Below are 27,067 nucleotides of genomic sequence, written 5' to 3'. Positions count from 1 at the left end.
AATTGAGAAGGAATCTTGAGACTGAAAAGCAAGGCAGGCAGCTCCATATAATCAGTGGATCAGTTTATTATAGGGTAACTTATTCACAGGGTGGGATCTGGCAAACAGTGATCTGGAAACATTCACAGCTGCACTTTGCACTGCTGAGGGGCCACTGGGACAATTTCATAGTTAACCTAGGGTACGGGGGTATGTGCTTGGAAATAGGAAGTGTATTCCTAAGTCAGGATTTATGAATGGGTAACTAGTCTTCCGGGCACCAGGAATATATTATCGAAGGTCTTCATCACTGTTTGGGGACTAACAGAGCATAGAGGCCACCTGGACCTAACGAACATTAAACAATCTATTAACTACAAAGCCTTGATGACAGAGAAGCGCCAAGTTGGCATCAGTTATGCCGACAGCCACACAACCCACTAAAATTTATACCTATTTATTTTCCTAATGTGGATGAGGGTCCATTTTCCAATGTCTGTGTCAACATGGATATTACCCATCCTTAAAATTTTTGCTGATTGCCAAAAAACAGCATTCCCATTTTCTGTTTTTATAAATTGAAAATTTCAATTGTAGATAGGTCTCTGTGTTTCTGTATGAAAGGAGAGCATTTTTGAGTTCTTCTCATCTCCTCATTCTTAAGTCTAGATTGATGTTAAATTGTTACATTTATATTGTCTAGGCTTGTGACACATTCTGTTCCAAATCTTAAATTTCCATAGTTGTTTGTATTTGAGTTCTGTAAGTAAATTGATTCAACCTTACCACCTTCCCATCAGTTCTTTTATTACGGCATGCCCACTCATGAGCTCTTTCTTTGAGTCGAGTTTTTATGGTCTGTATTTTTTGTTCAGTGGTTTTTATAAGATGGCTTCCCGTTGGATTCTGAATTCCCTGAGTTTTTATGTTGGAGTAATGTTTTAAGAGTTCCAGAACAAAGAAAGTATGAACCAAATATATATTTTACTCAGCCAAGTTGTCGTAAAAGACAGGCAGACGTTTCTTCTATTAAATGTGACTAATCCAATTTTTTTTTCTTCTTCTAAGGAGCTTTCCTTTTTTCACCTGCATGCCTGAAGAATTATTTCTTTTCGTATATTTTCTTTCGGAAGTTTTGCTTTTCTCGTTTAGGCCCTTTTCCTTCTGCAATTGATTTTTGTGTGTAGTGTGAGGGACGGATCCATTTTCTTTTTTTTCCATATGGATAATCAATTGTCCCAAGATGAGGGTATCCTTTTTCTCTGATCTGCTGTGCCAGCTGTCCTAGGTCAGGTTTCCACTTATGTGTGGATTTGTTTCTGGGAGCTCTGATCTATTCCACTGGTATACTTGTCTATTGCTCTATTATTGCCACACTGTCTTAATTACTATATATTTGTAGAGTCTTGAAATCTAGTGGAGTAAATCCTTTTACCTTCTTCATTAGGAATGTCTTGACTTTTTTTTGTTTTGTTTTGGCTCTTTGTATTGTATAAATTTTGTAATAGGTTTAACTAATTCCACCAAAATCCAGTTGGGATTTGATTTGGGATTACATTGTATCTAAAGGTCAATTTGGGAGGAAATTGATCTTTAGAATATTGGGTACTCCTTTTCTTAAACATGGTATATTCCATTTATTTTACCACTAATGATGCTTATAAATACTTTTATCAGATTTTTTTGGTACTTGCTTTACAGTGTAGGATGTAATCAGTTTCATAAATGTGTTATTTGTAAAGAAAATGTGTTCCCCTAATGTGGGCAATATTCTATATATGTTCATCAGATCAAGGTTGTTAGTTGTCAAATTCATAGCCTTCACTTTTTTTTTTTTTTTTTTTTGATATTGTTGGAAACAGAAGTCATGATTTCTTTCTTCTTCTTGCAATTCAGTAGCTTAACCAGATCTGTCCCGGTATGGAGTGGTTTGTATGTCATTTTCTTGGAACACTGTTTTTTCTTACATCTTATTTCGGAAAAACTTTCTTGTTTTGTATTTTTACATTGATTGGTATATGAGTTTCCCAGGGCCACTGTAACAAATTACTACAAACCGCGTGGCTTCAAACAACAGAAGTTTATTCTCTCACAGTTTGGGAGCCTGAAATCAAGGATGGTTCCTTCTGTCAGCTCTGGGGAAGAATCTGTTCCATGCCTCTCTCCTGGCGTCTGGTTCTGCTGGCAATCCTTAGCGCTGCTTGGCTTGTAGAGGTACCACTCCAGTCTCTGCTTTCGCCTTCAGATGGCCTTGTTATAAAGATTTCAGTCACTGGATTTAGTGCCCACCGTAGTCCTGTGTGACCTCATTTTAATTTAACTAATTACATGCACAGAGACCCTGTTTCCAAATAAGGTCACATTCTGAGGTTCCAGGTGTATGTGAACTTTGGGGAGGACACTATTCAATCTAGTACATTTGGTTTCTCTTTGGTATACCAGTTTGCTTTATCTTAGTTTTGGATTATCTGTCTTGCATTATCTATTAATTTTCTCTAACCACTTTGATTTCCTAGCCTTTTTGTCTACGTTCAGTGAAATTTTCTGTGTCATTAGTTCAGTTTTCAGCAGTGTCTGTTCTTTGTTTCAAATTAAATATATACATAAAATATGTACATGTACACATGTATGTATAAACAGACACTTCAATTGTAGTTTACGTTATCTTTGTGTTTTTTTTAATTTTTATTTTATATTGGAGTATAGTTGATTAGGTTGTCTTTGTTGTATAAGAAGTTGATGTTTTCAGTTTTTTTTTCCCCTGATACTTAGTGTTCAACTGGTAGTTAAAAACTGCAATAACAAAGAACAGAAAAACCTAGTCTCCCCAACCTCCATCACTTTGTTCAGTCATTGTTGCTATGCAACAAATTACCCAAAACCTGGTGGTGTGAAACAGCCATTTTAATTTGTTCACTGTTTTGTGGGTAAGGAATCCAGGAGTGCTCTGCTGGGCAGTTCCCCCCTGGGTCTCGCTTGGTTGCAGTCATGCTGGCTTGGGCTCCAGTCATCTAAAGCCACAACTGGCTGGGTGTCCGCGATGACTCCCCAGTGGATGCTGCTGGTCCGCTGGGAGCTTAGCTGGCTAAGGCTATCGACAGGAACACCTACTTCTGATTTCTCTAGCACGGTGGTCTCAGAGTATTTAACAGCTGGCTTCTCCCGAATTAAATATCCAAAGAGAAGCTGAATAGCTTTTTCTGACGAGTCTTGGAAGTCATGCTCATCATTTTCACTCTATTGTTTTGGCTACAGGCGACGCCTAAGTCCAGCCCAGATTCAAGGGCTGAGAAATACTCTACCTCTGGGTGTGACAGTGGCAGTGTCACATTGTAAAAAAGCTTTCAGTCAATCTTTGGAAAATACTACCTGCTGTACTCACGTTAATATACATTTTTAATGTAGAAACCATATAACACTATATTGATCCTCTTAACATATCATCCTTTTTAAAATTGATTTTTCAGTTAGCCTTCTATACTAGCATGTCAAAGTATCAGTACATTAGGTTTCAGTGTTTTATCTCTTGTCTCATAACTATCTTAATTTTTTTTTTTTTGAAATATCTATCTGTGTATTTATATATTTGGCTGCGTCAGGGTCTTAGCTGCGGCATGTGGGATCTTCGTTGTGGCATGTGGGATCTTTAGTTGTGGCATGTGAACTCTTAGTTGTGGCATGTGGGATCTAGTTCCCTGACCAGGGATTGAACCTGGGCCCCCTGCATTGGCAGCGCGGAGTCTTAGCCACTGGACTACGAGGGAAGTACCTATCTTAGTTGTGAATTTTGATATGCTCACCAAGGTGGCAAGTATTAGTGCATAAATGTACTCTTTCCTTTTCCTTTACTCCTCATCGTTTAGTGACTAAACATTGGTAGAGGAAGGTGAAATGAGGATATTCTTTCAAGGTTAATTATATTATAAATTGGATTCCCAGGTGCTTTTATCATGGTAACCTTTGGGAGGTGTTGATCCTGGGATATAGAGGTAACTTTCTAATATTTATTTCACTTACTTTTGTCCTTTCTTTTTCTTCCCTCACCAGAAATAATTTGGTCATATAACTTTCTTTTAAAATTGGCATGCAGCTTTAGAATAGTGGTAACAAGAGGACAAAGTGAATATCTACCCAACCATGTGTAATATTAAAATTGGTTAAGCCTTTGTAGCTCAGTGATTTCTAGGATGCCGTCGGGGTTAGACAGAAGTTACTAAAAACATAAATCCTTATTATATTTAAACTACAGATGTTTTTCTAGCTAAGACGTAGTAAAATTTTACAGAGCAATATTAGACAAGAATGTTGCTAAGAGACTACTCTGAATAATGAATATAATTAAGCCTGTGGTTAAAATCCTTTATTACTTATCCTCCTAACTTTATGTATGGAATCTGTTTGGACTGTTCACTTTTAGGCTTATCGGGAGCAGGAAAGACCACAGTAAGCATGGCTTTGGAGGAGTACTTGGTTTGCCATGGTATTCCATGCTACACTTTGGATGGCGACAACATTCGTCAAGGTCTCAATAAAAATCTTGGCTTTAGTCCTGAAGACAGAGAAGAGAATGTTCGACGCATCGCAGAAGTTGCTAAGCTGTTTGCAGATGCTGGCTTAGTGTGCATCACAAGTTTTATATCGCCTTATACTCAGGTATGTGGCTTTTGCGCCATTGCTGTTCTAATTACATGTATTGAGAATATGGTGTCAGGCAAAGCAAATAATTTAAACACTGACATGTACTTTGAGGCTAAATCCAAATTAAAACAATTAACCTACAACATTTTTGTGCCGCAGCTTCCTGAGTAAATTCATTTTTGAAAAGCTTGCTATATAACCCACACACCCACCGCCCCCCTCAAAAGTATAACCAAAGTTGTTGAACAAGTCAATGGCCAAATTATTTCAAGTTTGACTTTTCAGTTCACAAATCCTATAATAAATACTCAACATGTATCAAACACCAGGGAAAATCTTAGGTTTCTTAACATGTGTCCTATCGTGGCTTCTTTGCTCACAATTCTTGAGTTTCATCTTTCATCACACTCTTTCTTATTTTAGAGGCCATAGAGCACTAATTCACTTTTTTGTATGTCTCTGAAAAAAATCATGCTGTTTCTCACCACGAGAACTCTGTTTCCCTCTGCCTCGAAGGCCCTCTTCTCCTTCCCCTTAGCCTCGCCTCAGCATCAGTTGACACCTGTTCATGCTTTGAGACTCAGGTTGGGTATTTCTTCCTCCTAAGTCTCTCAGGCTTTGTTGGGTACCTGTCTTTGGTGCCCTTGTTACTGTACCATAGCACATTGTTTTATTACAAATACCAGTTCTTTGGTTGGGGGTGCTAATAGCAGCAGTAATAATAATAATAATGATAATAATAGCAGCTAACGTTTATTGAGCACTTACTGTGTACTGGTAACAGTTTTAAAGTGCTTTTATGTGAATTAGCTCACTTAGTTCTCATCACCCAATGAGGAGGGTGGAGGTGAGGAAACAGAGGTGTCAATCACCCCACCACCTCACACACTCTACATGGCAGAGCAAGGATTTGCACCCAGACAGTGTCAGTGGAACCTGTGCTCTTGCCCACTGTGCTTTGCTGTCTCGAAACCCCACTGGCTCTTTGAAGACTGGGACTACATCTGATTTATCTTTATAATCTTGATGCCAAGCCCAGATCCTGGAACACAGTAGATATTTAGTGTTTGTTAAATGATAGCGTAGCCCCTTAGGAAGCCCAGATATGAAAGAACAGGTGAGTTAGTGTAGTAGTTAAACATAGCGGCTTTTTTTTTTTTTTTTTTTATGTAATGTCTGAAACGTTTATATTAACATATTTCCATACAAATAACCCAATGAAACATAGCGGCTTTGAAGCCAGAAACAAGAGACTGAAGTCTCCGCTCTGCCAGTTACTGTTAGGACCTTGGCCGATTTACTTAACCTTCCAAGCTCAGATAATACGTACCTCGTAGGGTTGCTCTGAGGATTAGGTAAATCACGCATTCACAGCTTTCAGCACAGTGCCTGATGTGTAATAAATATTCAGTAAGTGTAGTAAATAATGGTGCAACTCTAGTACTGTATCATAAATCTGGATGGTTACTTAGACTTTTTTTAAAGACAAAAACAAAATTTGAGCTGTAAGGGTTATAGATAAGTGTGAGACTGAGTGTTAATCATACAGGTTCACTCATGGCTGGAGTCCTAAAAGGTTCTTTGAGGACTAGCTACTTCTCATTTTCCTGAAACACTGGGATCGGTGTCAATATGTCAGTTTAAGGTATCCTGAATAATGAAGTGTATGAGAGAATGAGACTTGTTAAGAGTTCCTGAATTCTTGCATAGAAACAGTTTTCATAGTAATACAGTAACAGTGATATTCTTGCTCTTTCTGGGAAGCTTTGCAACTCTTGGAAAAAGAGAAAGTCACACCTAATTTGGAGAGCGAGCGGCTGAGACCTGGGTATCTAAAAGTATACGCTGATCTGTGTTTTTGGCTCCCTTGTTTCCATAGCATGCAGCAACACCTTTGTTGATCTCATCCCCAGAAGCACCAAGAATGAAAATGAGGTTCGGACTGTGCTTAGGTCATGTCAAAATTCATGATCATATGTGGGCCAAATCATATAATACAGGATACGTGTATTCTTCTCCGTCACCACTAACCTTGGGCATCTTGGTTGTAAAAATAAACCTGATAGTTCTTATCCTTGAGGAGTCAGTAGGTAGTCTGGTGGGAGCATAGAGATGCGAACAGTTGCAGTATCGTGAGGCAGGTGGTGAGGCACATGTGTATAAAGGTGCTGTGGAAGATTCACAGAGGAAGTGCTGCTTGAAATGCGTCATGAAAGATGAGTCAGTTTTCTCGCAGGAGAAAACTACCTCACAGAGGAGATGCTACAGGATTTGCAAAAGCATGGAAATGTGAGGGACTTAGGTCTTTGGGGGAACTGTAGGTAGTTTGTTTTGGCTGCTCTGCTGGATGAACGTGAGGGGAGATGAAGCTCGAGCGATTTGCAGAGGTCTGACAGTGAACTCCAGACTGCTCGGGACTTTGCCCCACAGGTGCTCGAGAGTTGGAGATTGTACTGGGGAAGAGTGCCTCTGGTGTCTTTGTATTTTAGTGAGGTCACCCTTAAGGCCTGGAATGGGAAGGGTCTGGAGGTAGGAGACTAGGCAGGAGGCTTTTGGAGTGAATTCAGGTAGCGGCCATGGGAATAGAAAAGATGGGGCATATTTGAGGGCTCTTGAGCCTGTAGCATCAGTGGAACGTGGTGCCTGGGTTGATTGCTGAGTTTGGGGGTGAACATGAAGGATGGTGCTTTCAGAAGAGAAGATGGTATGACTGAGTTAGAAAATGTAGGGTAGGAAGGGAGAAGATGACTGTTTCATTTTAGCTGGGTTAGGTTTGGAATGCTGGTGGCGTATCTAGGTGAGGATGACCACTGGGTCATTGGGAAGTTGGTTCTGGAGCTCAGGAACGTTGTGTAGAATTGAGATAAAGATTTGGGAATCAGGGGCTTCCCTGGTGGTGCAGTGGTTAAAGAATCCGCCTGCCAGTGCAGAGGACACGGGTTCGAGCCCTGGTCAGGGAAGATCCCACATGCCACGGAGCAACTAAGCCCATGCGCCACAACTACTGAGCCTGTGCTCTAGAGCCTGCAAGCCACAACTACTGAGCCCACATGCCACAACTGCTGAAGCCTGTGCACCTAGAGCCCGTGCTCTGCAACAAGAGAAGCCACCACAATGACAAGCCCACGCACCGCAACGAAGAGTAGCCCCCGCTCGCCACAGCTAGAGAAAGCCCACACACAGCAACAAAGACCCAATGCAGCCAAAAATAAATTAAAAAAAAAAAATTGGGGAATCATTAACTTTATTGTTGAAACCTTGATGAAGTTGAGTATACAAAAGAGTATATAGAATGAGAAGTGAGTCACAGATGGAAACTTGGGGAACACCTTCATTTAAAAGGACAGTTGGAATAGTAGGATCACGACTTAATCACTCTGCCGGATACTAAGGGTATAAAGCTACTGAAGTTATTTCAGTATATTGGGATGAGATGTGTGACAGAGGTATATGGTGGGTACTCTGAGAACGCAGCGGGAGTGAGGCCTCAGTCAGCCTGGACATGGGGGTAGGCTTCCTGGAGGACTTAGCATGGAGCTGTGCTGTGAGGGGACACGTTGCTGTAGCCAGAGGAGAGAGGTGGAGTGTTTTTGGCAGGGGGGGGGATTGCAAAGGCATTAGGCCCAAACAGCCTGGTAGACCAGGCAGGTGCAAGACTGAGAATGGTGGGGCCAGGTGGAGAAGGCCTGACGCGTCACGCTGAGAAGCTTGGGGTTTACCCTGATGGTGCTGGGCAGTCTCTGAAGAGTTTAGTGACGTGGTTGAATTTGCATCCTCTGTCATCCTGGGGACAATGTAGAGTGTGGCTTTGAGCAGGTCAAAGCTGGAAGCCAGCAGACTGATTAAAAGGGTGTTGTCCAGACAAGAAAAATGAGGTTGAACCAGGAGCTAGGGAAGAAGTGCAGACTGGGTTAGTGTAATGTCTAGAGGTAAAATCTGAAGGACTTTGTGACAAAATGCAGGGGGTGGGACGGCAAAGGGAAGAAACCAGAACAAGTCTGGGGATTCTGGGTGAGTCGTGTTGTCATCCCTTGATTTGGGCAGTATAGGTGGGAATGCAAGCTTGGGAGAAAAGAGAGTGGGCTCAGTTTTGGACGTGTTAAGTTTGAGGTACCCGGGAGATCTCCAGGTGGGTGTAATTTGGAGGAAGTTGGAAAGGTGTGTTTAATTTCAGGAGAGGACAGAGTTCAGGCTTGAGTGGTTTGTATGCTGCAGTTTACACTGTGAAAGCAGTTGAGAAAAGTGCTCAGGGACTGTGCAGCGTGAGTAGCGGGCTTCCTGGTAGAATGTGGGCAACACCAGTGCCTCGGGGATGGGTGAAGTCAGAGGAGCCCAGGGGAGCCGGCATAGGAACGGCCGGGGAGTAGCATTATTGCAGTACACAGGGTTAGTAGTGTGAAATGTGGCAGAATGGCCGGGAAAGTGCCATGATTAAGGGAATTTTTGTATGATTTGTTAGTTCATCTCTTTTTAATGGAAGAGAGTGACTTTTCCTTGTTTGTTGCCAGTGGAGAAGGAGGAAGTTGAAAATTCCAGATGCAGCAGCGATAATGGGTTGAGCAAGGTTCATTAGCAGGAAGGGGATTTTTTTTTTTCTTATGTACAATTTTTAAAAGTTACTTTCCATTTACAGTTATTACAAAATATTGGCTATATTCCATGTTGTACAATACATCCTTTAGCTTATCTTATACCTAATAGTTTGTACCTCCGACTCCCCACCCCTATGTTGCCCCTTCCCCCCTCTCCTACTGGTAAACACTAGTTTGTTCTCCATATCTGTGAGTCTGCTTCTTTTTTGTTATATTCACTAGTTTGTTGTATTTTTTTTTAATTAGTTAATTTTATTTATTTATTATTTTTGGCTGCGTTGGGTCTTTGTTGCTGCACGCGGGCTTTCTCTAGTTGCGGCGAGCGGGGACTACTCTTCGTTGCTGTGTGCGAGCTTCTCATTGCAGTGGCTTCTCTTGTTGCAGAGCATGAGCTCTAGGCACACAGGCTTCAGTAGTTGTGGCTCGCAGGCTCTGGAACGCAGGCTCAGTAGTAGTGGCGCACGGGCTTAGTTGCTCCACGGCATGTGGGATCTTACCGGACCAGGGCTTGAACCCGTGTACCCTGCGTTGGCAGGTGGATTCTTAACCACTGCACCACCAGGGAAGTCCTATTGTATTTGTTTAGATTCCACATACAAGTGATATCATACAGTATTTGTCTTTCTCTGTCAAACTTATTTCACTTAGCATAATGCCCTCCAAGCCCATCCATGTTACTACAAATGGCAAAATCTCATTCTTTTTTATGGCTGAATAGTATTCCATTGCAGGGTAGGGGATTTTTGAATCTGTGAAGGGAGGAGTGGCAGGAGGGAAGGAGATAAAAGTGGGGGATATAGGTAAATTATATGGCAGAGGGGAGATTGAGAGCGTTCGTGCCTGGGGATTTCCTTTTCTTTTCTTTCTTTCTTTTCTTTGGCCATGCTGCACGGCATGTGGGATCTTAGTTCCCCAACCAGGGATTGAACCCACGCCCCCTGCATTGGAAGCGTGGAGTCCTAACCACTGGACGGTCAGGGAAGTCCCTGGGGATTTTCTTTTTGAAATTAGAAGTGTGGCCATCTGATAAGAGTGGAAGTAGGCATGGGTTGAGGGGCCGTAAGAAAGGTGGTAAATGATAGCATGAGCCATGTGGGGATAGGATGGAGGAAGGTGCAAGGGCTAGCTTTGAAAATGGTGGCACTGCCTTGTCTATGGAGTATGAATGTGGAGCCTGCGTTTGAGAACAGGAAGATGAGTGAATCCTCAAGGGAGAACTTGGTTTTAGTTCAGACCAGAAAGAAGAAGAGTTTCACTTACAAAGGAAGCAGTGTTCCAGAGAGAGTTTAGGCCGAGCAGTGAAGGTATTAGCAGAGTTGGGGGTTAGGAGCCATGCAGAAAAGTAAAGTTTTGGGAATGCTAGAGATGTGTAGTGGCTTCAGGGGTTTGTATTTGGCAAGTGAATAAACTAGCCTCAGGGTTCTGAATGGATGGATCCCTTGTGAAGTTACTTTCATGCTAGCTCAGGCTGAGGTTGAGCGTGTTGTTAAGAGAGAGGCCTGATGACATCTGCATTTAAGCTGGGCTTTGGCTCAGCTTCCTCGTAAAATTTAGGTGAAAGTTTTTATGGGGCATCCATTGTTCTCCCTCTTGGAACTTGCCAGTATCTCAGACTTTTAGAATAGCAGGCCTTTTAAAATCCTTAATGAAGAATGGGTGTGTTAATCTTAATGATTTCTTGGGTTTATTTTTTTTTTTCAGTTTATATTTTCAAAATATAAATTAAACTTTGTCTATTTTCCACTAACACAGCTGAAAAGCACTTTTACTTGTCCTTGACATTAATACAGTCCCCTTGATTCATATGAGCACTCTTTGTTACGTTTCTGTATGTGCCTTTTTTCTAAGGATCGCAACAATGCAAGGCAAATTCATGAGGGTGCAAGTTTACCTTTTTTTGAAGTGTTTGTTGATGCTCCCCTGCATGTTTGTGAACAGAGGGATGTCAAAGGACTCTACAAAAAAGCACGGGCTGGAGAAATTAAAGGTAAGTAATATTTTTTTTCCCAGTTTGTCTTTCCTTAGGTATTTCATCTTACCATATCTGAGACTGATAATCTTTTCTAAGAGATGGAAGTTTTCAAACAACTTGGAGCTCCTTGAGAAGAGAAAGCAGGTCTTGTTACACTGTTGTCTCTCTCAGGCCTACCAGTAGTACCTGGCACTGTGTACACTCAGTATCATCGATCAGGTTGAAATCCTACTCACAAGGCAGTTTTAGAGGATCGGGACTTTGGGGGCTGGTGGAAACCTATTTGGTATAATTAGGTACCTAGCATTAGATTGGATATTAGTTGCTAGTTGCTGCCACTTCTGTTCTCTTTGTCCCAGTGAAAATGTAGGACATTCCATAGCTACTGGGAAAAATGCCTGAATTATAAGCATCTTGAGAGCAAGGAAAATGTCTCATTCTTATTTATATCGTAGTGCCTGGAATGGTCTGAAATTCATTCTATGTATGATTGTTGCATTAGATTAAATTAACATATCTGTGATTTTATCAAAGTACATTCAGCTTGTACTTCCGATTTTGTGGTCTGCTCCCAGAGTTTCAACTATGATGAAAATTTGGACATAGAAAGAGACATTTAGAACCCGTTCTGCTGTCGCCCTTGATACCAGTCATTCTGTTTATCTTTTAGACATCCTTTGACATTAGCCCTGGTCTATTACCGGTATTATTATTAACAGTAACAGAGGGCATGCCAGCATAAGAAAAATCAAAGATAGGTTCAGCATTGTTTGGGATCAATTCATGCCCCTAACTTTTGTTTGCCTTCCCAGCAGGGAGTGTGATAGCCTCAGACTATCAGGAGCTCCCAGGAGCTCTATGATGTGTAGATTTTGGCACCAGCTTCTGGCCCTAGAAAGGAAAAGGTGGAACAGGAAGGAAAATGCTTGTTATTCTGGGCTCTTCTCTTTGGACCTGGGAGCCCCTCAGCAGTTGGGGCAAGTTCCACTGGCCGTGGTGAATCTGGTTCCTTGGGCAGGGCTCGTATCCGGTCTTGCCATCATGGAGACTCAAGTTTCACCCATTAAGCCTGTGCTTTCTTGACTCAGCGAGAATAGGCTGCCTGACCTGAATAATATATGGCAACAGGAGGGAAAACAGTTTATCCATTTAATTTCTAGGTCACCCTCTCTCTGTTGACGGCCAGTGTGCACTTCTGTTTTTTGTAATAGAGATTTGCAAAGAGAAGCAGAACAGTGTGTCCAGGATCCTGAAGTCTGAATCTCCTACTTATTTTAACTGTAGTTGGTTTTGTTGTTTTTGCAAGGATGGATTGATGAGGGAGGTAGATTTGTTTGCTCAGCTGGAGTAAGCACCCTGTGAGCCAGGACGACATCTTTACCATTTTTGTATTTTTAGAATTTAGCTCAGAGCATGGCCCAAAGCGTAATACTTGGTACACACACACAGTAAATGCTTGTCGAATGGATTAGAAGGTGGAGTGGAAATTGGATGTTCAACACTTTGATCAGTGCTTTCTATTTGCAAGGTTTATATTTGGTGCTGGGGATGCAAAGATGAATAATAAGACTGAATCCAAAATACCTTGAGTCACTTACAGTTTGCATTCTGTATCTGGGAATGTGCTTGTATTAGTTCAGTTTTCTATGTTTTACTTGTTTACCAGGTGTTTCTTAATTCCTCTGAATAGACATTGATAAAGTGTTCTTAGGTTAATGTATACCTGTGTGCATGTGTGTACACACGTTTATTTATTTTAGGTTTGCCATGGTTCTAGAGTTCCTGACTGGACAGTTTTCAAAATCATTTACTCATTGTAAGAATGGTGCTTAAAAAGTTTCCTACCAATGCTATTTCAGAGCCTAGATGGTAAACATTTCAGGGACAGGTGAGATTGCATACATTCAGCAGACTTCAGGCTTTTATAGGCCTTTATATGGCATTTGCTAAACTGTAAATATATGCCTGTGTCAGCTACTCTAATACCTAGATTATTTTCATGAGTAATGCTCAACTAGTTGTTATTTACTTAAATATAAATGTTTTTCTCACAGTATACATTTACTGTAATCACTTACGGGCTAAATTAACTAGGAAGAGACTTCCTGGGCTTTTAAAATGTTAAACCAAGTCTTCTAACACAGTGATCCTCAAGCTTTGCTGCACATAAGCATTTTCTGGTGGGACTTAAAAAATCTAGTGCCAAGGCTGTACCCCAGACCATTGAAATCAGAATCTCTTAAGGGTGGGACCCAGTGATTCCAGCGTGTAGCTACATTTGAGAATCAGAGCTTAAGAACTAGTGTTTTAACCAGGTTTGTTTTTTCCCCACCTATTTTACGGTGACTCACCACTAATACTGTTAGGAATATTGGTAATGCAAAAATTTCTTCTTGGGTTCAGGACTTGATGTGATACTTAAAAATATGAAATAGAAAAAAAATGAAATAGATGGGCTGTAGACTTGTAGTGTTTATTTTAAAGCTTTTTAGTAATGATTTTAAATTCATGTTGACCATTCTAACCCAAGAATGACTTGGCATTCCAAGGCAGACAGATCTCGAATGACTTCGGAATGGAATAATGTGAAAGATAGGAATAGCATATCTTCAGCTCAACCAGCCCATTCTGTGGTTAACATCATGTGTTCTTTCTCTTCTAGGCAGTTACACGGTAGCACATATACAGATAGGGAAAATCTAAATAGTGGTTAATATCTAAATTGGTTACATTTGATTGTGGAACATTTTTGGTGATATAACAGGATTCCTTACTTATGTTCTGCTTAAGCTAATAGTAGTTACTCTGTCTTGCCTGAACACTTAATGTGATGGCAGAAGAACCCTGCAGAGCTTCAATTCGGCTGTAGATAATCCTGGTGAATATAATGGACAAATTGACTTGGCATTGGTTTTTGCACTGAGAGGGAAAAAAATCTTGTCGAGTTTGGTTTTATGCCCAGGGTTTAGGCAGTATATCCTGTGTTCCTGTGGAGAAATTCGATGCTCTGGATTACTTGGTACTCATTCCTGTTTCTTCACAGGCACTGTAGGCGTTTACTTAACAGAAAAAAGGAAAGGTGATAGAAATGTCATCAATCTTCATTATTTGAAGATTCCAGATTTGCAAATGTGCCTACTCACTAAAATTTATTTGTTACCCCACATCCATGTACCCACAGTGCTTTGGCTGTCACTTGTAGACACACACAGAGCAGCAAAATTTTAGTCACCCAGAATATACATTCCCAGCTGAAGTTGAACAAGGCTTTTGTGTTTCAGCTCTCATACTGTAAAGAAGTGTCCTTTTGATGGCCTGTTTGGTGCCGTGTGTTTTGCTTTTATTTTTTTTTCTTTTTGTTGGTGATTTTGCTGTTTAAAATGGCCCCCCGGCACAGTGCTGAAGTACTGTCCAGTGTTCCCAAGTGCAGGAAGACTGACCTGCCTTGTGGAGAAAATACATGTGTTAGGTAAGCTTTGTTCAGACATGAGTTCTGGTGCTGTTGGCCATGAGTTCAGTGTTAATGAATCAGCACTATATACGAAATAAGGTGTCTTTAAACAGAAACACTCATAAAACAATATATTAATTGGTTGACAAAAATTTGGTGACTAGAGGCTCACAGGAAGCTAAACCCACGTTTCTCCTAGAAGCAGTGGTTCAGTATTCACTAATTTTGTGTGTGTGGCAACTTATTGAAGAGAACTACTGCGAATAAGAAGGATCGACTGTTTGTGTTCAAAGAAGAAACAAAAGTTTAATTAGAAATCTTCTCCCAGGAAAGAAGTTTCAATATTATAACCCCGTAACTTAGAAGGGGCAGCATAAATATGAACTTCAGCATAGCAGAGACTTGCACTGAGGAAACAAACCTATTTTAATTTCCACTCCCTCTATTATCTTTTACCTTTTATAGGTTTCACTGGGATTGATTCTGAATATGAAAAGCCAGAGGCCCCGGAATTGGTGCTGAAAACAGACTCCTGTGATGTAAATGACTGTGTCCAGCAGGTTGTGGAACTTCTACAGGAACGGGTAAGAGGAGGTCCAAGAGGGAATCCCCAGAGAATAATTATATCCGTCTCATAACATTCCCCCTCCAAAAAAAGGGTTGTGGTAATACGGAGTAACATTTGTATTTTATATTCTTTTTTTTTCTTCCAATTTTATTGAGATATAATTGACATACAGCATGGTATAAGTTGACAGTGTACAGCATAATGATCTGACTTGTGTACATCACGAAATGATGATAACAGTTAAGTTTAGTGAACATCCGTCATCTCACATAGATACAGAATTTAAGAAATAGAAACCATTTTTTTGTGTGTGTGATAAGAACTCTTAGGATTTACTTTCTTAGGAACTTTCATATATGACACACAACAGTGTTAATTATATTTATAATGTTGTACATTACATCCCTAGTGTACTTATTTACCTTATAACTGGAAGATTGTACCTTTTGACTGCCTTCATCCAGTTCCCTCTCCCCCAACCCTCTGCCTCTGGTAACTACAAATCTGATCTCTTTTTCTGTGAGTTTGTTTGTATGTTCATTTGTTTTTGAAGTATAATTTATAACACTGTGTTAGTTTCTGTTACACAACATACTGATGTTTTATATACACTTCAAAATGATTACCATAATAAGTCTAGTTACGTTGCCACAAAGATATTACTTAGTTATTAACTATATTTCCCACACTGTATATTTCATACTCATGACTCATTTATTTTGCAACTATAAGTTTGTACCTCTTTTTTTTTTTTTTTTTAAAAAAAGCCCCATTCAGTTTTTTGTTTCTTTTTTTTTTAAAGATGTATTTATTGATTGATTGATTGATTGCTATGTTGGGTCTTCATTTCTGTGCGAGGGCTTTCTCTAGTTGCGGCAAGCGGGGGCCACTCTTCATCGCGGTGCGCGGGCCTCTCACTATCGCGGCCTCTCTTGTTGCGGAGCACAGGCTCCAGACGCGCAGGCTCAGTAGTTGTGGCTCACGGGCCTAGTCACTCCGCGGTATGTGGGATCTTCCCAGACCAGGGCTCGAACCCGTGTCCCCTGCATTGGCAGGCAGATTCTCAACCACTGCGCCACCAGGGAAGCCCAGTTTGTACCTCTTAATCACCCTCACCTATTTCTTTCTTCATCCCCCAGTCCCCTCTCTTCTGGTAATCTTTTTGCTCTCTGTATCAATAACTCTGTTTCTGTTTTGTTAAGTTTGTTCATTTGTTTTGTTCTTTAGATTCCACATAAAAGTGAAATCATACAGTATTTGTCTTTCTCTGTCTGACTTATTTCACTTAGTATAGTATCCTATGGGTCCATCCATATTGTCATAAATGGCAAGATTTCATTCTCTTTTACGGCCGAGTAATATTTCATTATATACATATACCACAACTTTATCCATTCATCTATTGATGGGTACTTGGGTTGCATCCATTTCTTGGCTGTTGTAAATAATGCTGCATAGGGATGTGTATAGCTTTTCTAATTAGTGTTTTTATTTTCTTTGGATAAATACCTAGGAGAGGTATTGCTGTATCATATGATAGTTCTATTTTTAATTTTTTGAGGAATCGCCATACAGTTTTCCATAGTGGCTGCACCAATTTATATTCCCACCAATAGTGTATGAGGGTTCCCTTTTCCACACATCCTCGACGATACTTGTTATTTGTTGTGTTTTTGTTAATAGCCATTCTTGACAGGTGTGAGGCGTTATCTCTATAGTGGTTTTGATTTGTATTTCCCTGATCATTAGTGATGTTGAGCATCTTTTCATGTGCTTGTTCACCAATTGCATGTCTTCTTTAGAAAAAGAGGTCCTCAGATCCTCTGCCCAGTTTTTAATCGGATTGTTTGGTTTTTTTGATGTTAGTTGTGTGAGTTTTTTGTATATTTTGGATATAAACCCCTTATCAGCTATATCATTTGTGAATATCTTCTCCCATTCAGTAGGTGGCCTTTTTGTTTTGTTGATAGTTTCCTTTGCTGTGCAAAAGCTTTTTAGTTTGATGTAGTCCCATTTGTTTACTTTTGCATTTGTTTCCCTTGCCTGAGGAGACATAGCCAAAAAAAATACGATTAAGACCAAAGAGCATACTGCCTATGTTTTCTTGTAGAAGTTTTATGGTTTCAGGTCTTACATTTAAGTCTTTAACCCATTTTGAATTTATTTTTGTATATGGTGTGAGAAAGTAGTCCCAGTTTGATTCTTTTGCATGTAGCTGTCCAGTTTTCCCAACATCATTTATTGAAGAGGCTGTCTTTTTTCCCATTGTATATTCTTGGCTCCTTTGTCATAGATTAATTGCCCATATAAATGTGGGTTCATTTCTGGTCTCTCTGTTCTGTTCCTTTGATCTATGTGTCTGTTTTTGTACCAGTACCATACTGTTCTGATGATAGTAGCTTTATAATGTAGTTTGAAATCAGGGAGCATGATACCTCCAGCTTTGTTCTTCTTTCTCAAGATTGTTTTGGCTGTTTGGGGTCTTTTGTGTTTCCATACAAATTTTACAATTATTTGTTCCAGTTCTGTAAAAAATGCCATTAGTATTTTGTTAGGAATTGAAGTGAATTTGTAGATTGCCTTGGGTAGTGTGGTCATTTTAGCAATATTAATTCTTCCAGTCCATGACCAGGGTTTATCTTTGCATGTTGGTGTCATCTTCAGTTTCTTTCATCAGTGTCTTATAGTTTTCTGAGAAGAGTTCTTTTACTTCCTTAGTTAGATTTATTCCTATTTTATTCTCTTTGATGTGATCGTAAATGGAATTATCTTCTTAATTTCTCTTTCTGATAGCTCATTGTTAGTGTATAGAAATGCAACAGATTTCTATATATTAATTTTGTGTCCTGCAACTTTACCAGATTCGTTGATCAGCTATAGTAGTTTTTGGTAGTGTCTTGAGGATTTTCTGTGTAGAGTATCATGTTATATGCAGTGACAGTGTTACTTCTTCCTTTCCAGTTTGGATGCCTTTTATTTATTTTTCTTGTCTGATTGCTGTGACTAAGACTTCCAATACTATGTTGAATAAAGATGGTGAGAGTAGACAACTTTGTCTTGTTCCTGATCTTAGAGGAAATGCTTTAACCATTGAGTATGCTGTTAGCTGTGGGCTTATCATATATGGCCTTTATCATATTGAGGTGTGTTCTCTCTATACCCACTTTGTTGAGAGTTTTTATCATAAATGGATGTTGAACTTCGTCAGAAGCTTTTTCTGCCTCTATCCAGATGATCATATAATTTTTATTCTTCATCTTGGTAATGTGGCGTATCACATCGACTGATTTGTGGATATCGAACCATCCTTGCATCCCTGGGATTAATCCCACTTGATCAAGGTGTATGATCCTTTTAATGTGTTGTTGAATACATTAATTGCTGAATACGTGCATTTTAATTTCTTTATAGCACTGACGGTTTTCTGTGCATGTGCGTCACTGTGTTAGGTGCTGTGGGGGGCACCATATATGTACCACATGTGAAATATTCCAGTCAGTCTAAACCACAGGAGGCTTGAGAGACAAACAGTCTTTTATTTTACCTGTAATTTTAACACACAAATACCTTATAGAGGAAAGTCATCCTTGGTTATTCAGCTCTACAACTTGGCATCAGTATATTTTTAAGTTGAGTTACATAATGTATTTAACTTTTCCTAAACATTTACAGAGTGTCCAGATTTCCCCTGTGATAACTTGATGACATCTTATGGTTGAATTTTAGGGAGGTGAAGGTTCCAGGACATAAGGACCTTTGTCTCGTTCCTGAGCATATGGAAACGTAAAGAGGTTTGATGCTATCCAGAACTCAGGCCCACTAGGTGCATGATTCTCTCAGAGTTTAGTTTAATCTCAGTTTTTAGAAGTTATTTTTCTTCCCTTCTCTGCTCGTTTCTCCATACTTCCCCTTTTCCAGTGGAGGGTCACAGTTCATTTAGCTGAAGAGGATCTGGCCTTCACGTGGGTGTCAGTAGTTCCTTTCTCCCCAGTCATGGGGTCCCTACCTTTGCTGTTCAGTGCTGCACAGGAACTCCTGATATGGTGGTACACATTCGGCGTTGCATCATTGCTCCTCATTCTGTCTTAACTGTGGCTTGTGATTTCTGAACCCACTCTTGATTTTTAAAATCCTATTACCATAAAACTCTTTCATGTAGTATTTCTTACTGGATATACTAGGCATACAACTTATAAATAAAAATTACCTATATCTGAATATACTATGAATGTTTAGCCTTTGAATTTTTCCGTATTATAAAATATTTACCAGATGATTAGTCTAGGACTTGCTTTCCTAATTTATTTCCCTTACATAAGCATTTTAGCTGAATAGATAGAAATAAAATGAATTGCTAACTGCCCTGCTCTGATGTTTTTCTTCATATATATTGATGTACTCTCTGCAGGTCAATGAGACCTAATCCCAGAAGGTTTCATACTTCATTTTTCTGCTCTTCTTCATTTTTCCGTTGGTTAATAGGTTTCCTATTAACCAACTTCTGAGCTCTTGAGCTAGCCCTATTGCCCTGCTTCTGGCTTCCCTCTCATCTCTTCATTATTCATTCTTTCATTATCCATCATCAATCCGATATCTGTTAAAAGCCCGCTACTGTAGTTAGTCACATTCTAGGGCACTGGCACTACAGAGCTTAACCAGCTGTGTTTCTGTCCTTGAGGAATTTACATTGTAGGTGATAGAAACAAATTAGAGTATATAACTCCTAGAAAGTGTCCTAGAAACCATAGTTTCAGTGTATACATAGCATACTGGGAGACACAGAGGACTGAGTTTGGAAAGGCTTTATATCAGATCTTTCTCATCTGTTTGCTCATTTTTAAAGGATTTTTTGGGAGAGGGCATAGGATACATTTTAAAAAATTTTATTGAAGTATAGTTGATTTACAATGTTGTGTTTAATTTCTGCTGTACAGCAAAGTGACTCAGTTATACATATATATGTTCTTTTTCATATTCTTTTCCATTATGGTTTATCACAGGATATTGAATATAGTTCCCTGTGCTATACAATAGGACCTTGTTATTTATCCATCCTATATATAATAGTTTGCATTTGCTAATCCCAAACTCCCAGTCCTTCCCTCCCCCACCCCCTCCCCCTTGGCAACCACAGGTCTGTTCTCTATATCCGTAAATCTGTTTTTGTTTCGTAGATATGTTCATTTGTGTCGTATTTTAGATTCCACATATAAGTGATGTAATGTGGTATTTGTCTTTCTCTTTCGGACTTAACTTTGCTTAGTATGATAATCTCTAGGTCCATCCATGTTGCTGCAAATGGCATTATTTCATTCCTTTTTATGGCTGAGTAATATTCCATTGTATGTATATACCATATCTTGTTTATCCATTCATCTGTCGATGGACATTTAGGTTGTTTCCATGTCTTGGCTATTGCAGATAGTGGGGCTGTGAACACTGGGCTGCATATATCTTTTTGAATTATAGTTTTGTCTGGGTGTATGCCCAGGAGTGGGATTGCTCGATCATATGGCAACTCTATTTTTAGTTTTTGGAGGAACCTCTATACTATTTTCCATAGTGGTTGCACCAGTTTACATTCCCACCAATAGCATAAGAGGGTTCCTTTCCTCCACACCCTCTCCAGCGTTTATTATTTGTAGACTTTTGAATAAAGGGCATTCCAACTGGTGTGAGATGGTACCTCATTGTAGTTTTGATATGTATTTTTCTAATAATTAGTGATGATGAGCATCTTTTCATGTGTTTGTTGGGCATAGAGTTCTGGGTTGACAGGTGTTTTTCTTTTAGTACTTTAAAGATGTTGTTCCATGGTCCTCTTGTTTGCATTGTTTCTTTTTTTTTTTTTTTTTTAATTTTCCTTCCTAGAAGGAGTTACAATGTTCTTTGCTTCCATTTTTTTTTTTTTTTTTTTAAGGAATGTAGTTTATTTTTATTTATTTTTATTTATGGCTGTGTTGGGTCTTCGTTTCTGTGCGAGGGCTTTCTCTAGTTGCGGCAAGTGGGGGCCACTCTTCATCACGGTGCACGGGCCTCTGTTCATCACGGCCTCTCTTCTTGCGGAGCACAGGCTCCAGACGCGCAGGCTCGGTAATTGTGGCTCACGGGCCTAATTGCTCCGCGGCATGTGGGATCTTCCCAGACCAGGGCTCTAACCCGTGTCCCCTGCGTTAGCAGGCAGATTCTCAACCACTGCGCCACCAAGGAAGCCCGTTTGCATTGTTTCTGATAAAAGTCTGATGTGATTCTTTTCTTTTTTCCCCTCTCTTTATAATGTTTCTTTTTTTTTCTGCCTAAATTCAACATTTTCTCTTAATCTTTTTGGTTTTCAGCAGTTTTAGTATGAAGTTTATAGGTCTCTCAGTATATTTAGGTTGATTTCTTTCAGTTTAGAGTTCTTTTACTTTCTTGGATTGGTAGTTTATTCTTTTATTGGTTTTTGAAAACTCTTGGCCATTATGTCTTCAAATATTTCTCTTGTCCTATTCTCCCTCCTCCTTCTGGGACTCCAGTTACACATATGTTAGACAATATAATATTTTCCCTCAGCCTAAAGATGCTCTGTTCTTTCACCCTTTTTTGTCTTAACTTTTCAGCTTTATTAATTTCTATTCACTTATTTTCAAGGTTACTGATGCCTTAGCTGTATCCAGTATATTGATTTGCCCATAGGAAGAATTTTTAAACTCTGATAATTAAAAAATTCTATCATCATTTGGCTTTTTTGTTTTTAATATAAGTGTACATCTCTCTGTTGATATCCTTTTATCTTTTTAGGCATGCTGTCCACTTTTGCACTAGATGTTTTAACATAGTAATTTTAATTATCTTAAAGGCCTGTCTGATGGTTCTAACCTCTGGGTCATTTCTGGATCTTGATGTATTTCTTAACAGTGGGTGTTTTTCCTTGCTCTTTTTGATGTGTCCTAATTTTTTATTGAATGCTGGGTGTTGTGTCTGGAAGAACAGTAGAGATTGAGGTAAGTGATATTTATGCTTTGGGCATTTATGCTTCTTCTGTCACACTGTTAGTGTAGTGAGTTGAGTTAGTTTAATAAGTAGTTCGGCTGGGTTAGGGTTTCCTTATTCTATAGTTACTCTTAATGTACCACCCGCTTCACATTTCTCCAGTGGTGAGCTCGTTTCCTTGTGCTTAGTGTGGGATCTGGCCTGCTGGAGGGTTTTCCGCAGTGTTTCTACTCCATCCTCAGCTTTTAGCATTCCCTATATGCCTGTACCACAGAAGGGGGTCCCCTTCCAGGCTCTTGCTCCTCTCTCCCAGCAGTAAACTACTGTTGCTTATTACTTAGTGCCAAGCTCATGATGGGGGAGCAGTGGTGGTTTTCAGTTCTGCTGGTCCAGCTTCAGTCTTAAGCAGGACCTATGCTTCTGGATCTCGGAGTGGGTCTTTCTCAGTGTTGCTTCCCCTCCCTGCATGGTAGCCAGCCTCTCTTTGAACCTGGGAGGTCTTGGAGGGTGAGTTTTCTGCTCCTCACGTGCAGATCCCTGGTTTGTATCGGTTCAGGATCCCGGGCCAAGAGAGTTTCTTCCACCTCCTTTTGGTAGACCATACTTGCTTCTACCCCTCCCCCAAAACAGCAGACCCTGGGAGGCTAGGGGTGGGGTGGGGAGCGGTTTCCTGCCCTCCCCCATCAGCCTGAGGCTTTTGTTTTGGATGAGACAGTGTTGCAGGGAGTGGGCGGAGCTTTGTGCTTGTGCACGACCGAGGGAGCGCTCTCTCTGGTCCCCAGACCTGCCCCTCATGTCCCTTCTGCACACCTCTTGTAGGCCTGCTTGGGAGTGAGCGCAGAGCTCCTCGTGTCTGGCTTCCCAGTGATGCTAATCTTTCACACTAGTCCACACTCAGCCTTGAAGAATTTGCAAAACTTTACAGCTGTTTTCTTCTTCCTGCTTTTCTTGCAGCCATCTCTTCCTCCCAGGCTTTACTAAAGGGAGATAATTCATGTGTCTTGGCTTTTCTTGGTGGCACTTGTCACTCTTTGGAAGCAGCTCATGTTATTGCTTTAGGACCTCAGCTCTGTGATGGGCTCAGGAAAGTTTGATTTTATAGATTAGCTGGCCTTTCTGCTTGTTAGGTGGTGGTCTATTGTGTAATTTCTGTTTTATTTTCAGCGAATTGTCTATCCTTATTCTACTTTTACTCTGTTGGGGTTGTTTATAGTTTTCTTATAAATTTGTATGAAATCAATAAATATTAATTCTATGCCATTTTCATTGAAACTATGTTTTCAGTATTCTTCCTTTATATTTAGATTGTAGTTTTGTTTGCATTTTTTATATGTTGAACCTATCTTTTTTTTTAACTTAAGATTTGTCGTATCAATGTTAGAAAGTTATACTTAGTTCTATTTTCTTTTTTCTTTTTCTATTTTTGGCCACACCATGCGGCTTGCAGGATCTTAGTTCCCTGACCAGGGATCGAACCCTGGCCCATGGCAGTGAAAGTGCGGAGTCTCAACCACTGGACCGCCAGGGAATTCCCGATAGTTCTATTTTCTGTTAGTTTGGATTGTCTGTTTTTTATATCTAATTACTGATTCTTAAGTGTTCTACAAAACTTCAGAAAAATACACATAGATATTCTCATAAAATTTTAGGGGGCTCATGAATCTCAGAAGCCATTTTATGGGCTATAGATAATTCCAGATAGTTCAGACGCTTAAGGGATTATTAAACTTAGAGTGTGATGGCTACCCTCCTTCCCTTCTTTCTTTCCTTCAATTCCTAAACACTTCTTTGGGACCCTACTCAGAGTTGCGTCCTTTGAGTTTGACACTTTACCTACATAGAGGCTTTTTTCTTTCTTTCTTTTTTTTTTGTAGTGGGCAGATGATTTGTTGTTTTTCAAGAAAAGTTTATCTTGAGAAAATTTGGCAATTCTTCTGTAAATCTAAAAATATTACAGAGCATTCTTGTATATCCTTTACCCAGCTTCCTCTTAGGTTAATAACTTACATGATCATAGACCATTTCTCAAAACTGAGAAATTAAGCTTGGTACTTTGTACTAAAGCACAAACTTATTTGGATTTCACAAGCTTTTCCACTATTATCCTTTCCTATTCTTGGATCCAATCCAAGATCCCTCACTGTATTTAGACTTAAATTATTTTTAACCATGATTCTGTAAAATGAAAATGCAGGCTCATGTAGTGTCTGTTATGCATAGGACTTTGCCTTTTTTTTTCCCCCTGTAACGGTAAAAAATTGGATGTTGACTGCCACTGTACAATTGGTCACCCCACTTCCAGTCCTGTCTGCCTTTTATTCCATTTTATATTGTTGGCAGAATCATCTTTCTAAAGTGTAGTCTAATCCTTTCCGTTTTTTACTCTAAAATATATATTGATTTTTTTCCCCATTGTTTATAGAATTAAGGTAATTTGTGTTCAAGCTTCTCCATAGTTTGGTTCCAAGCTGCTTTTTTAAAAATTATTGTCCTTATGCCTTTCACCACAGTGTTTACTTTTTTTCTTTTTTTGATGCCATTGCTTGCCTTAGTCTCTGTGGCCTTAATGCCTTGCTCCCAATTTGTTTGTTCCTAATTAATGATTATACCTATTATTCTTACTTTTATACAGATATTAGTCTATATTATTCTTGCTAGACAATCTGATAATTGGACAGTTTCATTCAAGGTTTTGAAAACGAGGGATAGATAAACTAACATCTAGTGAATCCTTATTGTTTTTTTTTTTTTAATTAATTTATTTTTTATTTTATGGCTGTGTTGGGTCTTCGTTTCTATGCGAGGGCTTTCTCCAGTTGTGGCAAGCGGGGGCCACTCTTCATCACGGTGCGCGGGCCTCCCACCATCGCGGCCTCTCTTTGTTGCGGAGCACAGGCTCCAGATGCGCAGGCTCAGTAATTGTGGCTCACGGGCCCAGCCGCTCCGCGGCATGAGGGATCCTCCCAGACCAGGGCTCGAACCCGTGTCCCCTGCATTGGCAGGCAGATTCTCAACCACTGCGCCACCAGGGAAGCCCCCAGTGAATCCTTATTGTAAGGGCCATGTATGTGGGGCTTTGCGTCTTTTAAAATATTTGCTTTGATTGTTAGAATCTCAGGGGAAGTGGTCTTTTGTCCTACTTTAGCTTCTAACCACCTCTCACTTGAATTACTTTGGTGGTTTCCTACTTGGTCTTTGCACTGAGTGCTTTGTGTATGTTGTCTAATTTTATTCACAGTAAACCTATGAAGTATTTCAGAGATATTAACTAACTTGTTCATGAACTTATTGGACTCCATACCTAGGATTCCAGGTACATGAATTCCTAGAATTCATTTTCATATGCCTCTGGCTTTTACTTCCAAGAGTGTTCTTATTACAACTCAAGTACAATATAATTAAATTTACGGCCAGAAAGGTATTCTGGTTATATTAATTTAAGACAGGGAAATTTTCTTTTGAAAATTACTCAATTTTATTCTAAAGCTGGGTGGTGACAAAAGAATAAATGTAAATGCCTCCTTAATGCAGTTGCTTTTTTGGGAACCACCCTCTTTTGGGGAAAAGATTTCAGTTATATGCTTTCCTAAGTAAATGACTTCACTTCCCATTGAAAGTATGTATTTCTGTTTGTACTTGCTGATCCTGTGAGTTAATTTAACAAATACCTAGTGCCATACATGCTAGGCACTGTTGTAAACCACTGTGGATGTGGCAGTGAATTAGACAGTACAGATTCCTGCCTCATGGACCTTAATTTTTGGTCCTTACTACCATTATTTATAAACTAGAATGACTATATAAATTCTTTTTTTTCTTTTATAACATGATATAGAATTTAAAAGTACAATTGAAGGAAGAAATATGCACACATACCCAACTACTTCTGTTCTAGCGTTTATTCTTCTTTGATTTTCTCACAAAGTTGAATCTCAGCTGAACATTAGGACATGGGGAAACCAGTGCATACCTGATGTTCAGCTCAGAGTTTTGTGGTTAGTTGGTGATACAAGGAGTTTCTTTGCCTGCTGCACCCTTATCGCAAGGTGACTTAGTGTAATGTGCTTTTCCTAATAAGCTCCTTCTCCCTGGTGGTCCATGGGTAGCCAGTGCAATTCAACTTCATTGTCATCACAAAGACATTTAAAAAATTTTTTTTATTTATTTATTTGTTTATTTATTTTGGTTGTGCCGGGTCTTAGTTGTGGCAGGCAGGCTCCTTTAGTTGCGGCTCGTGGGCTCCTTAGTTGCAGCATGCAAACTCTTGGTTGTGGCATGCGTGGGGCATCTAGTTCCCTGAGCAGGGATCGAGCCCGGGCCCCCTGCATTGGGAGCCTGGAGTCCTAACCACTGCACCACCAGGGGAGTTCCACAAAGATATTTGTTAGGTTTTCCAAGGGTGGGTTATGTGAGCTCACATGGTAGAGCTAATATCACAAATACAGATTGCAGGTGGAGGGGATGAAGATGTCGAGTGAAATGGTGTTTTCAGGGAATAGTGACCAAATCTCCATAGCTTTGTAGTGTGTGCTCTGAGTGGGGATGTGAAGATTAGAGGTTCTGCGTTAACTAGCATTATGTCTAAGAATATAATTGTGAGTGCTGGCAGGGAATGGCGCAGGTAGAGATGGAAGAGCAGAACTCTTAGCATGTGCGAAGCCTTTGGTAGTCCCTTCAGTAGTATCATTGCATTTAATTTTTGTTAAAACTCTGAGAAGTAGTTACAATTTTCATTTTACTGATGAGGAAACAGATTCAGGGAGGTGAAGTTGTTTGTCCCAGGATAGTTCAGGTGTTTGACAAGCGCTGCCTCCTCTGGTAATAAGTGGAATTTTTTCTGTCTGATGCTCCGTATTACTTTGGAGAGACTCTTCTGAAATGAATTCTACCAGGTA

At 39.9% G+C, this 27,067-nt stretch overlaps 1 protein-coding gene across 2 annotated transcripts in view; it reads left to right on the top strand.

Moving 5' to 3' along the window:
- PAPSS1 (3'-phosphoadenosine 5'-phosphosulfate synthase 1) overlaps positions 1 to 27,067 on the top strand; it is a 103,767-nt gene that overhangs the window by 13,428 nt on the left and 63,272 nt on the right. For both annotated transcript variants that reach the window (XM_068543275.1, XM_068543276.1), the window contains exons 3-5: positions 4,397 to 4,632; positions 11,058 to 11,196; positions 15,098 to 15,216. In XM_068543275.1, coding sequence (XP_068399376.1) covers positions 4,397 to 4,632; positions 11,058 to 11,196; positions 15,098 to 15,216 — 494 coding nt within the window. The remainder of the gene's footprint in view (positions 1 to 4,396; positions 4,633 to 11,057; positions 11,197 to 15,097; positions 15,217 to 27,067) is intronic.

The sequence above is a fragment of the Eschrichtius robustus genome, chromosome 4, assembly GCF_028021215.1.
Source record: "Eschrichtius robustus isolate mEscRob2 chromosome 4, mEscRob2.pri, whole genome shotgun sequence".
In the NCBI taxonomy this organism is placed as follows: Eukaryota; Metazoa; Chordata; class Mammalia; order Artiodactyla; family Eschrichtiidae; genus Eschrichtius; species Eschrichtius robustus.
This window is presented reverse-complemented; position numbering and strand designations above follow the sequence as displayed.